We start from the raw sequence: 12,692 nt of genomic DNA, 5'->3' as shown, positions 1-12,692 counted from the left end.
CATCAGCACATTCCTATTTTTAGTCCGGGCTCTACTCACTCTGCATCACAAAACAATACGAACAACCCTCCAAGTGTTGCATAATGTGAGTGTGCGGAAGGTTCAGAAAGACAGCTTTTCAACGCCCGTGCCAGTAGCCTACAGCCTGTAAGTGCTCCTGTGAAAATGAAGGTGATTCTTCCCCTAGGAGCAGAGGAAGGTGATCTCTGGAGGCAAGGCTGAGGGGTTGAATACAAACTAGCATCTTGAACAGTCTAGTACGCAGTAGGGATGCAAGGTGGTTCAAAATTAACCTGACTCTGCCTGCAGTCAGATTTCTTCCTTTTTATAGCCAATCATTAGAGTGATTGGCCAACTTTCCCTTTTAATTATTTTACTACAAAAAAAACAGCCGCTTAAAAAGAAAAAAAATGTCAGGAGTAAGCAAAGGACAGCATCATAAAGACGGAAAGAGTCTCATGAATGGGACAGCAACCATGAAAGCAGGGGACATCTCAGAAAGCTGCCAGGAAAACTGTGGACAAATATTACTTCTGCTTCTGATGCTTCATACTGTAACTTCTTTCATGTCAACTTCATACGTCCTCTGATGCTGTCTTGAAAGCATCTGAGAACCGCACCCCTTGAGCTTTGAGCAACATGAGAAAGACTCATTTTTTAAAGACAGTTTTTAAACAAAGTTCTCCAGTGAAAGGCCACTCACCTACCTGTCTGGAGTGACAGTATTTAAGAGCAGGCAGATGACAGCCAGTGGCTTGCTCTGGATAGGCATGGTTCCCAGCATGCCCTCTGGCTTCCTGTTCTTCACATCAGCTCTGCTTTGTGATGGATCTTCAGTGGGAACCCAGGACTCTAGATAAACAGTTCCATGGCTGTTTCTGGAGTCTTTCCACTCCCTGATGGGCACCAGGGCAAGACTCTCACCTGGTCACCTGCTCACAGCTCAATCTCCTTTACTTACACAGATGAATCTGGTGAGAACTCATAAAAACACAAATCTCCTCTGATCCTCCACAATTTCAACACCGGGCAATCAGGTTCTCACTAGGAATTACCCTTTTATTTGGGCCCCCTTCTTAGACACCTTGAGCCAAACTTCAGTCAACAATGCCAAAACATTTCACCTCTTATTACGTGTTACAAACTCACCGTTCAGTTTCAGAAGCTTCTAGCATTTCAAATTCTCCAGGGTCCCTACACATCCTCCTGCAGACTGGGAGTCTGTGTTTAGAACAGTTACCAGGTAACCTGACCCTGCTTTACAAGTCACAGACTGTGATTTGACTTGTAGAGTAATAGTCTAATTGAAGTTAAATGAGTAAGCGACTAAACTTAAAGGCTCCCTTTCCCTGGCTGATGTCCTTTCTTTTCAAATAAGTCCTGGTCAGAGACCTTGACAAGGAGCATTACAACAAAATGGCCGCCTTAATCCCAACACTGAAATGAAGTGTGGTTAATATTAAACAAAGCTATTCTTTTTCTCTGTGGATAAAGTTTGGTCCCAGCATGATTACCAAGCTAATTTTGAGAAAAGATGGGGTCCTGCAGTTGATCTCATTGTCAAGGAAACCAGCCTAGAAACACCAACACGCTATATCGAAAACATCACAAACCAGCATTTCCACGACGATGCATTCAGACATCAAAAGGCTTAAGGTTACGACTAGCTAAACTCTTTTCCTGCACTGATATTTATACAGGATCTATTCAGGATCCCAACCACCCCAGCCACAAACTGTTCTCTCCCCTACCCTCTGGCAAGCGGTACCACACTATTAAAGCAAGGACCACTAGACTCAAGAACAGCTTCTATCCCACTGCAGTACACGTCCTCAACAGCTAACTGCAGGGCCTCAGACTCAATACACATCTGCACTCTGCACTTTTTACATAGTCTACCCTTTTCTTTTCTCTCAGTCTTACTACTACATATTTATTTATTTTTCCACAATATTTTTATTGTTCCTGTTGTCTACATTGTGTAGTGCTGTCTGTTGTACTGTGTGTGTCCCGAGAGATCAGCGCGATTAAGAACTCCAATGTGCATGTACATATGGCAAGAAACTACTAATAACAACAACAGTTGACACAAAAGAAACCCGCAGGCATTGGGTCACTCTACAAAACCCTCATGATTTCATATGCTGCAGTTTCAGATTTGTAAATAAATGAACACTGATTATTTTCCACCAATGTCAGCACAGTCCTGGAACACTGAAGGGTCCTGCCAGTACCTGTAGAACTGTACCATAGTCTTATTACACCAAGACTTATTTATCTTAAATCACTTTTGCTTCTTGACAATCTAAGTCAAAACAGCCTGGGCCCAACACGCTCAGGACAATGTGGAGGAACAGCACTGTTACAAAAGTTAAAAATCGAAAGCTTAAGTTACACTTATGTGTATTTAATGGTGCATTGACAGTCCTCTAGTGATATTGTAAAATGCACAAAAGATAACTTGAAGCCAGAACACACCACGTAACCATTGCATAAAAAATGGTTGAGCTCTAGTGAATTTCAGGCACATTTTAAATGAGTTAATTACCTGTTTCATGTGTTATTGAGTGAACACAAGACTAGGTATTTAAATGCTAAGATTTCAAATTAAAAGGCTGATTTGTAAGCACACAAAGATGAAAAAACACAACATGTTATCCAGCAAATGTTTAATGACTGTCATGCTTACATTGAGAACATGGCAATGTGCCAAATACAAACACCGAAACAGTGCACTGAAAACACTGACAACTACACGAACCATGAACTTTTATGTGTAAACATTGTACAAACACAGTCCCTAAAACTGATCAAAGTACCGTCTCAAAAAAAAAACATTTCCCTCTGTTAAAGTTAGACACCAGGTCTTAAATAAGTCTTCCCCAGGCCCCTCACCCCTCAAGTGCTATACACATTCATATATTACAATATGTCTAAATATTACAGCCTATAAACACGTTGTTCATTCAGGTACCAAATGAGTGCAGCCAACTACTGGCACGAACTTGAAGGAGCTTTTATAACTTGGTAAATACACTGTTGACCACACGTCACTGACATCGATTCACACTTACAACACTCCTCCTCCTCCACCTCCTCGTGGGCAGCTTTCAGAACCCTTGGCCGGCCAACATGTTGAACTAATCGCTTCGAATGCGCTTTAGCCTGCGAGGTTACTTGGATAAAACGAGACCTTTCCAACGGTCACCACGTTCACGTCTGTTGCCTCGGAGTTCAGTTTGTTTCGGGAAAAAAAAGAAAATCATCGTGACACAGAAATGACCTTCAGTGTTTTGCACTTTTGTGTGTATGTATTCTCCTCCGCTGCCTTCACGGTCTGAGCGAGTTTAATGCAGGCTGAGAAAAGGCCACTCCTAAGTCATCGCATTCCTTCCCAGGAGGGCTGCCTCTGGCTCTCCTGCCGCTTCTCCTTCTGTCTGACGAAACCTGCTCAAGTGTGCCCCCTTCAGCTCTAGAGGTGGGAAGACGTGGAGAAGCACAGTTTCAAGGTGTAGGGATTGGAGCCATCTGCAAAATTAAATCCAGAACGTTAGCGCCGTGTTCAGGACATTGAACTCCTCCCGGTGTGTGAACGAATGGGTAATTAATAGAACATCTTATTTAAATAAAGTTAAGCAGGTGCAAGACCTGAATGAAGACCCCACTCTTGTTCAACATCACCAGACAAATATGAGCCCTCTGCACTCACAACAGTGTAACATTTCAGTCTAAGATTTCATTCACAAACTGCAAGCTGCTTTTAAAGCCTTACAGGTTCGTCTACATTCCAGACAGGAATCTGTTTCTGAGAACCATTGGCCCTGAAGGTGACTGATAACTGAATTATCTGTACTCACAGCCGGCTCGTAACACAAAACACTGCTAACCACAGCGAACTCTCGTTATCTGGACTGTACAAGGCGTATGAAGGCAGCCCATCCTCCTTATCCCAGTTTTCTGTCTGAATAATTTGGTCTTACTGCTTTAGGTGCCACTGCATTTTATGACCAGCTAGCAAGACAAAGTCCTTAATATTCACTCTTTTGCATCAGCCAAAAATGGCCCTTTCTGCCTACTGTTATCACCTGCAAAGTACTCATTACTTGTTTCTCAAGGACTCATCTGAACACTAAATAAACATTTCAGATCAGCTGTGAAGAAACCCTTCATGTCCAACACTGAAGGACACTAAAACATGATAACAGCAGGATTAGAACTGACAGATACAGAGTAGTATGTTATGGCAAAAACAGCTGCTCTTGCTTAGGTTGTGTGGATTCAGTCCTTCACATTCAGTAAAGACTGAAAGAAACCAAATGTGGAAAAAGAAATAAGTGGAAAACACCTGAATCTGCAAGCCTTTATCACAAAAACAGTTGGCTGAGACATCTTTCTCATCTCATCTTGGGAGGATTATTGCAGTATTATTGTGTAAAATAAATAAATCCAACAGATGGCCAGCAGACAGCCCTAGCTGATTCCAAATAACTTCTGGTTACTGATTTGCCAACTGGATTCAAACAAATGGGCTGAAATCCAGATTGTTGTACTTAAAGAATACATCAGAGAATTTTATGTCTTAATGACAGTGTGCACAACTACATCTTTTTTTTTTACAGTTTTCTTCTGTGTATTCCAATTAATTAAACAAAAAGCACCCTTCTTTAACCAAATTATTCAAAAGGAGCTGACTTAGAGTGAAATGCGCCCCAGTTGTTATGATAAGCACGCACTCAATAACTCCAGGTCAAAAGTCACTTCAGCATTGCTGAGTCACTTTTGACAGACATAGAAATTCTGTTTGCTAAGTGACACACAGAGAACCAGAAATGTACCTCAGTCTTACACTCAAACATTCCTATACAGGTTGTACACAGCACATTTCGAGCACTCCCTTAATAAGAGCTCGATAAAGCCGTGTCATAATATCCTGGTGCACACCAAAATGTTTCGGCTGTCTGAGTAGGAACGTATGCTGTTGTGTTTTTTACAACAGGATTAACACCGACTTTCCAGTTAAGGCTGTTAGAGATGACTGTGCCAAGAATCCACATGAATCATACTAGTCTACATTCTTACCCTTTATAACCCCTGGCTCTGCGTATGTACTTCTGGTATTGATGTTAATTTCTTTTGATTTCTTCAGCTTTAAGTTTAAAGTTTCTTTTTAAAGCACAAACATTCTTGTGAGGAATTTATTCATGTTCAATTTTTATCATGTTCTTTGCAACTTTTCTTTTGCAACTTGTCTCTTTTTGTTTCTTATTGCTGTTTCTCTTCACCCCGAAAAAAAGTAAAAAAAATCTATATTGTCCCTGAAATATTTCTAAATATACATGAGTACAGTCGATCATTAACTCACCTTGAGTGTTCTTGCAGCTATTTTTATGTTGATATCTTACTTACACAGTATTAAAACCTACAGCACCAATCACGAGTCCTTCAGTAAAGGAACGACACAAAACCATGTATGCATGAAATCAATGAAACTAGGCACAACATTTTCCGTCTGCACTATTACCAGAGCTTTTCTGGTATGACAGAAGACTTCTAAAACCCCTGCAGTGCAGTAGGGAGACAAAACTGCATCTCTTCCATTAATCTTTAAGGGTGCTTACTTGGTATTCTTATCTGGTAGTGATTGAGTACTGTCAGGACTTCCACAGCATCAGCCTTGGTGTCAAACTCCAACAACCCTGAGATCGTTTTGGAAGAGGCTGAAGACAAAAGAGGAGAGATAAACATTGAGGCAAGGAAATGGAAATATAGCACAGCAGCACATCTAATTCCCTATGCATAGATTCTTCTTCCTACAGTGCACTGAACCCCATCTCCTTAGTGTCTTTCTAAAGTGAGCATCAGTGCACTGACATTTTATTGGACAGATGAACAATGTTATGCTGATTAACATTTTAATATAGTGTTCTAGATGTTTGGATAGTTGTAATAAACTGCCATCAACAGGACAGATGAACAGGGGGACTACTGTGAATGTTGGAAGCAATACCAGCTGTATATCTGCAATGCACACCCTGTGCTAGGTGAGACGTTTGTGCAATTCTGCCCCAGTGCTTTGCAGAGAATGGACAGGCATGGTCCTGATCATTGTTGTCTGAGCCCTATGTTCTACATTCTATTCCAGCTCCTCCCAGCTGAACGGGGCTCAGTTCTGTAGTGTAACTGAGGTATGTCTTGATGATCAGGGCATTTTGATTTCTTTCTATATTTATTTTCACCAGGTTTGACCAGGTTCAATTGCCTCATTGTCTGAATCCAACCAGCTCTCTCACTAATGTGGTGATTCAGAGCTTATGCAATACTCAAGTCACCTGAGATCATGGTCAGTGATGAATGATAGATTATTTAAAATGAAACAAAAAACACCTATATCCAGTCTATCAATATCCAAAAATCTGTATACTTTTGTGAAATTGTATGTTTTCCTAAAAACAGATCCCAGTGATAATGTCTGTATCTATTCACCAAGGATCATTCACTGGAATATGAACAGTGGGAGAAATGAAAAGGCCACTTTGAAATCAAATCAGTTGTCTAACATGGAAACACAAATTCCATCAGTGTGGAATATGATGGTCATAAAGTTATAATCTGGCTATTGCAAAAAACTAAAAAATGGCCAACAAAACAAGGTCAGGCTGAATAATAAGGCCTACAAACCTGATTAAATATTAATCAATATAGTATATATAACCAATATAGTAGGACAAATTGGCATACTTACGTTTTGCATCAAACACCTTGAACTTGATAAAACCAGGCACATCATGTTCAGTACATAACTGGAAAAAAACAAGAGTCACTTGCTGAGCAAAAGGAACAGTATCGCGCGTTGTGTCAAGGTGCACCAGCTAGACCAATATGGGATACACATTGTGCTTGCCATTCAGGTTACCTGGAGGTCACTGCTTCGCTGGGCCGCAGAGAAGAAAATTGGAGATAACAGTCCTGTTCAGCCACATATACCAAATTCCTTCCCTTTGAGTAGGAGGTACATACTGTAACGCTTACGGCCGACAGGCACTGTGTAAGAGCCGGCTTACCAGAGCGGTGACGTCACCGCCCTTCCCAGTAATAGCAGGACCACAGCCCCTGAGCTGTGGAGAGATCTCTCTTTGGCTCACCGGGCTGGGTCCCTGCTGAGTGACGCGGGAGTCCTGGGTTCGAGCCCCCGACGGTGGGGGGCCGACCTAATGTGGCAAGGGTGCCCGCCTGAGCCCCCGCTGCGTTACAGTACAGACTACTCAAATATAGTAATAAAATCACAAGCTCAGAGGTGAAAGTTTAGCTGTTCTTTAGGGTAATAGAGCAATAATATCCCAAATTGTTGGAAATACATATCTATGAACTTTATATGTTTACAACAGGTTGTGCTCTGGTCCACATTAAAATTCAACCAAGCGTTCAAATTGAAATCACGGCTTGGGATAAACCCTTGGGACCTTTTTAAGATGTTTAGCGAGGTAGCACTTTGTGAACTTCAAATATTAAAATTATTAGACGACATGTTTCCTCTTGTTAAGTGCAGGAAAAAAGTGGTCATGGAGAACACTGTTAAGAGGTCAAATAACCTTTAGATTTTTGCTCGTGTCTGCTGATCGCCAGGCGATGAGTCAGAGAATGTCTGACACGGTTGTAATTGAGATATTATGTTGCAGAAACATGCACGAAAGGAAAACAGGTGAAATTCTCATAATGAGAGGAAATGAAAGCTTGCAGGATGTGGTCCCAAGGGCAGCCGGTGTTCGAGCTGTGGATGGGCACCAGCGCTCGTCAGCCCCTGGTCACGGTCAGCAACCGGCGGCGAGCGCCCTTGCTGACCTGCTGCAGCTCCTCCTCCGTGACGCAAGGCGGGACGTTGTAGAAGTGCAGGACGCAGGAAGGCGGCTGGATGATGTTCTTGGAGGCCTGTCCGGCGCTGGAGAACCGGTTGTTCCTGGTCATGGCGAAGTCCTTGTAGCTGCTCGTCCCGTCCTCCAGCTCAAAGACCTGGCTGGGGATGACCGCGTGCTGCTTCGAGACGCTGCAGGGGAAACGGCAGCTCAGGGTCAGCGTGGTGCGGCCACGACCGGCCTGCCTCGTTCGCAAGCCGGGGGGGGGAGTCCAGGGTCTCTGGTGGGTGGGTGTGTCTATGCTGCACTGTGCTGAACACAAGGCGGAATATACTGAGAAATCAGAAGCTGCTACTAAGATACGTTTGACTTCTGGTCACCAGGATCAGCAGGCCTCAGAGGCATGGAAGACATATTAACCTCATGTCAAGAAGTGCTGTGCACAGCAGCGGGAGACACCTACCACACGTTGAGCCTCTTTCCGAAGACCTTGATGCTGTTGAGGTGTGTGATGGCTCTGTCCACGGCGTACTCATCCCCCATTTCCACCAGGGCAGTGCCCGGGACGCTCTTCATGAACTTCACCTGCAAGTGAAGCCACCTCTCTCTGTTAGCTGTGGGCGACCGCCAGAATGCGCAATGGCACTGGAGAAGTCCAATGCTTTTTATCAGGCAAGAGCACAGCCAACCTACGGTGCAGCTTGCGAAAACCCTTTGCACTAGTGCACTCTTTTTACCCACCTAAAAGGAGTCTAATTAGGAAGCTGTCATAAATGTCATAAACGAGGTACTGCAACTGAAAGCACCAGCATTCTCGTTCACATCTCGCCAAGGGCTGTAGTTTTAACCATCAACAACATTAATAATTCTACGATCCACACTTCGGAAGTAACCCCTTCTCCTCTCATCTTGGTCAATGACGTTTCACTCCCCAGCCCCGTCTTGGCCGCTATTCTGCTGGGAAAGACCACCCAAGGCGAGCCCCCCTCACCTTCTCGATGTTGCCATACAGGCAGAAGAGGTTAAAGACCCTGGCGCAGTTCATCTTGCTGAGGTGCAGGCCGCTCACCATGGCAACAGAGCTGGAGGAGTGGCCCATGTAGGAGGACGTCTGGGGCAGCGGGTAGGCCACTACCTCGGGGATGTCATGGGAGCTCATTTTATACCTGTTGTTACTGGGCAGAGGCAGCAGGGGGCAGTGTGACCCTGGAAAAGGAAGACGGCACGCTGACTGTCATTTCTGCTGGCTCACTGCGATTAATACAAACTAGACGCAAATAAGGGTTCGGTTCTCCAGAGCAATGCACAATACATTTCAGAGAGCACACGAGTCCCCTCTTACTCATAAGAGACGAGTCCTGCTTAACATTTAAATTTTTTTGCCCCAGATTAATTTTTCATGAAACCCGTAAGCCACGTGGGCCATCATTCTCCGGTACTCCACGTGTTCTGAAGAGCAGAGACGCCGAGCCCCGAAGAAGAGTGTCCGTGCTGCAGTCGGACTCACCATATCCGTTATCACTGTAGGAGGAGGGATGTTCCCCCAGAATGGCCTGTCTTTGCCTTCCTTTTCCCCTTTCTGAAAAATTAAATAAAAAACATGAGCTGCTGAAGAAGACAAAAACGCATCAACACACGGACACTTATCAGATCTGTACATAGGTAGTAACTGGCATGCTTCGTGTTTTGGTGAAATGTGAGCAGCTAAACAAAAAAACTGCTTTTATATCTATTCTAGCTTCGGCCTCCAATTTCACTGACAGAACTCTGCAGAAACTCAATTTTGGCTGCTGGCTTCTCTACAAAGGATTAAAGGCTGTTTAAAGGTCATAATTAAAGTTTAAGGACCTCCAATGGCAATATAACCAAATAAACTGCAGCTTATCACATGACTACCCATCAAAGTCCATTTGATGGTGTCTGAATGTTATTCTCTTTCCACCAGCACACCACTTTTTATCTTATTTTTTAAATTTCGGCCTGCTTTTTAAGTAATGCACTTCTGTTCCTTTACCCCAAACACACCCCTCCCCCAAATAAAATAAAATAAACAATAAACAGCATTACGTTTGGTGCTCAGATCTCATAGTTAAGCTACTACAGTTAACATATGCACCTAAGAAGCATGTTTACAGACTTGAGGGCCACAGCTCTAGTGTGCATTAGCAAAGAAAGGAGTACTGCAGCTAGTATACAGGCAAATACAGACCATGTGAAACCAAAATATGTTACACAGCATAGAGGAAAACAGACAATTTTCCACAGTAGTTTTACATTTCATGATTTATCTCTCGTGTACATTACAATGGGGAAGAACAGTACCTGAGTAATACCACTACCGCCAACAGCAAGTTTCAAACAGGCCTTCTGTAAACTGGGCAAGGGCGGTTTCAGCACAAGCGAAAAACATCAACCTGTGTTACATGGTTGTACAGTCAGTACAGTCTAGGCAGATCAGTGCACAAACAGTCACAGATACAAGTGGAGCCACAGAATTGAATAAAGAGCCTGCTTTTCAAGTGGGTATTGCCGGTCACTTCCCAGCTCGTGAAAATCCACACTGCAAGACACTTGGTTTTAATTTGTTTTCTGAACCGCCTCCGGAAAGTGCTTGTGTTTTAAAATGTGGACCCCTGGCAACGAGGTGAGCACAAAGCAGCTTTTACATTAAATGTATCCCTGTACATCTTGAAGTCTTCATTTAATTTTATTTCATAGTGGTGTATTGGCAAATATTCCTATTACCCTCCTTTGTGGTAAACAGGTCACTACAGTGGCAGGACCAATCTGTATGTTGTGAGATCTTGTAACTTTTACAATCATTAGCACTTTAGCTAAATGCAGCAGTGCAGCTGCCAATCTGTTCAAAACTCAAAATGATTGTTACTCCCACAACGCGAGTGGGTTAAGGAGTACATAACCCATGTTATCATTCAAGAAAAACCTATTGCCTCAACTACATCTGTGTTTAAAACAGTCTCCCACTGGCATTCCATGCTGGTATATGTATTTTTCCTGTTCTGCTTATGCATCGCTGTTAATAAGCAGATGTTCTCAAACAGTGAAATAGTTCACTAGTGAAATCTGAGGCAAAGAAAGGCAAGATTAAACACAGCAGACTGCTGCATCAACATCATATTACTTATTCTGAGTCTGTATTCTGTACAGTATGTGTACCCCACTCAGGTGCTTTCTGTAAACAGTTAAAAAATAGTTTAAAAAAACTTTAAGCTGTGAGCTTATACTTGGGCTTAAGGGATAAACAGAAAGTGCAGGAGGTTTTGGAAATCAAATCTAGTACAGGTGCGCTTCAAAAACATATTTGCTGTTAGTAAGCACCCCTCAGAGTTAGCTGAAAATGAACCAGAAAGAGCTGAGATTTGGAACTACAGGAGGCAAATCAAATCAGCAAGCTCCTAAAAACAATTCTGTACCAAAAACACTGCTTCAAAATTGAATTGAAAAAGTGTTTTACATGGAGTCAAAAAAAACTACTTCACAGTTTAAATTGTGGATGATCCTGTTTTTTAGGATCGAGAGCAGAGGCTTTAATCAATTCTGCATTGCTCCATTAACATTGGTTTCAGGTAAATTGTAAAATATTTTTTACCAACTTTTCATTTAAACTCAACATTGTACAGCTGTCTTGCAAACACCCGACCGCGACAAAGCTGAGAGGTTTTTATGAGTACAAACTAAATCCACTTGAGTTCAGCAGGATTCCACAATGAGTACAGAGGAAAGTGAGAGGCTGTTAGCCACCCCTGGCTTTCACAGAGCTTCAGTGTACTCCTCCTCTGACGAAGGCATGCAAGAAATAAAGCTGTAATGTCAGTTCTTACTCTCAAATGACATCATACACCTCATAAAGGAACATTTGAAAATACATTAAGCTAACTGAATATGCATCCGTGTCTACAGCATATGTAAAAAAGGCAGATTTATCCTTACTGAAGACAGTATGGAAATACATTTGTGTAGCTTTTACAACATTTTATATTAGTGAGGCATTACAGCTTTAAGTACAGTATGGTATCCCAATCATCATTTCTATCTTAGGGGCTGAATCCCCAAGACACTAATGCTGATGGTTTTGCATATAAAAACCTTCACCTTTGACATGTAATTCACAGAATTCTCAGAGGCCTTATTGCAAACTACCCTTAGCAAAAAAAGTCAATAAAATGACTTGTATTTGTATTTTATCCTAGTGACACAGAACAGGTCATGTTATGAATACCGCTAATAACAATGCACAGTTATCCAGTCTTTTGGTTTTTCATTTTCCAAATGCTTTATTCTTCAGTTCCAGCTTCAGACTACATCATATTTATCTAGCATTGATACAACCTAGAAAATTCTACACCTTTCATAGCAACACTACACTGTTGTTGGTTTAAAAGAAACGTCTTTAACACAAGACTGAGTAAAAAGATGGCGGCTCAATAAAGCATGTTTAGCAAGATGACTGATCGTCCAAGAAGGTGGGAATTTAAGGCCGAAGCCCAGTCTGTCAGGAGGCAGCCCTCCTCGTACGGGGAGTTTCCTTCCTTACGTGGCGTGTTGAGGCGGTGCATGCAGTCAGGATGAATGGGAGGTCTGAGCTCGCTCACGCACAGGGCTGGCTGTGAGTGCATGTTGCTGTGCAGAGTCTGCCTGGCTGCAGTCCCTTCTGAATCCATCTCAACCTCTGTTCCCCTCTCTCCTCTCCTCAGTGTGGCAGCGTGCAGGGCAGTGCAGTCTGGACTATGTGCTCAATCAGTCCTAATTCAGCCTCTTGGAACCTGAGCGTGTTGCTTGGAGAAACTGTGTGCTGGCTTGTCTGTATGCCTGAGTTCCGCT

The 12,692-nt window shown here is 42.8% G+C and overlaps 1 protein-coding gene across 1 annotated transcript in view; it reads right to left on the bottom strand.

Moving 5' to 3' along the window:
- Positions 1-2,654: 2,654 nt before the first annotated feature.
- hnrnpll (heterogeneous nuclear ribonucleoprotein L like) overlaps positions 2,655-12,692 on the bottom strand; it is a 35,303-nt gene continuing 25,265 nt past the window's right edge. The window contains exons 7-13 of the mRNA XM_088610584.1: positions 9,358-9,429; positions 8,842-9,056; positions 8,314-8,435; positions 7,840-8,041; positions 6,743-6,800; positions 5,619-5,717; positions 2,655-3,528 (exon numbers count right to left, since the gene is read on the bottom strand). Of these exons, the coding sequence (XP_088466710.1) occupies positions 3,473-3,528; positions 5,619-5,717; positions 6,743-6,800; positions 7,840-8,041; positions 8,314-8,435; positions 8,842-9,056; positions 9,358-9,429 (824 nt within the window). The 3' untranslated portion in view covers positions 2,655-3,472. The remainder of the gene's footprint in view (positions 3,529-5,618; positions 5,718-6,742; positions 6,801-7,839; positions 8,042-8,313; positions 8,436-8,841; positions 9,057-9,357; positions 9,430-12,692) is intronic.

This window comes from Lepisosteus platostomus, chromosome 17 (genome assembly GCF_059453375.1).
Source record: "Lepisosteus platostomus isolate fLepPlt1 chromosome 17, fLepPlt1.hap1, whole genome shotgun sequence".
Lineage (NCBI taxonomy): Eukaryota > Metazoa > Chordata > Actinopteri > Semionotiformes > Lepisosteidae > Lepisosteus > Lepisosteus platostomus.
Note: the sequence above shows the minus strand (reverse complement) of the source record. Positions and strands in the feature narration are given on the sequence as shown.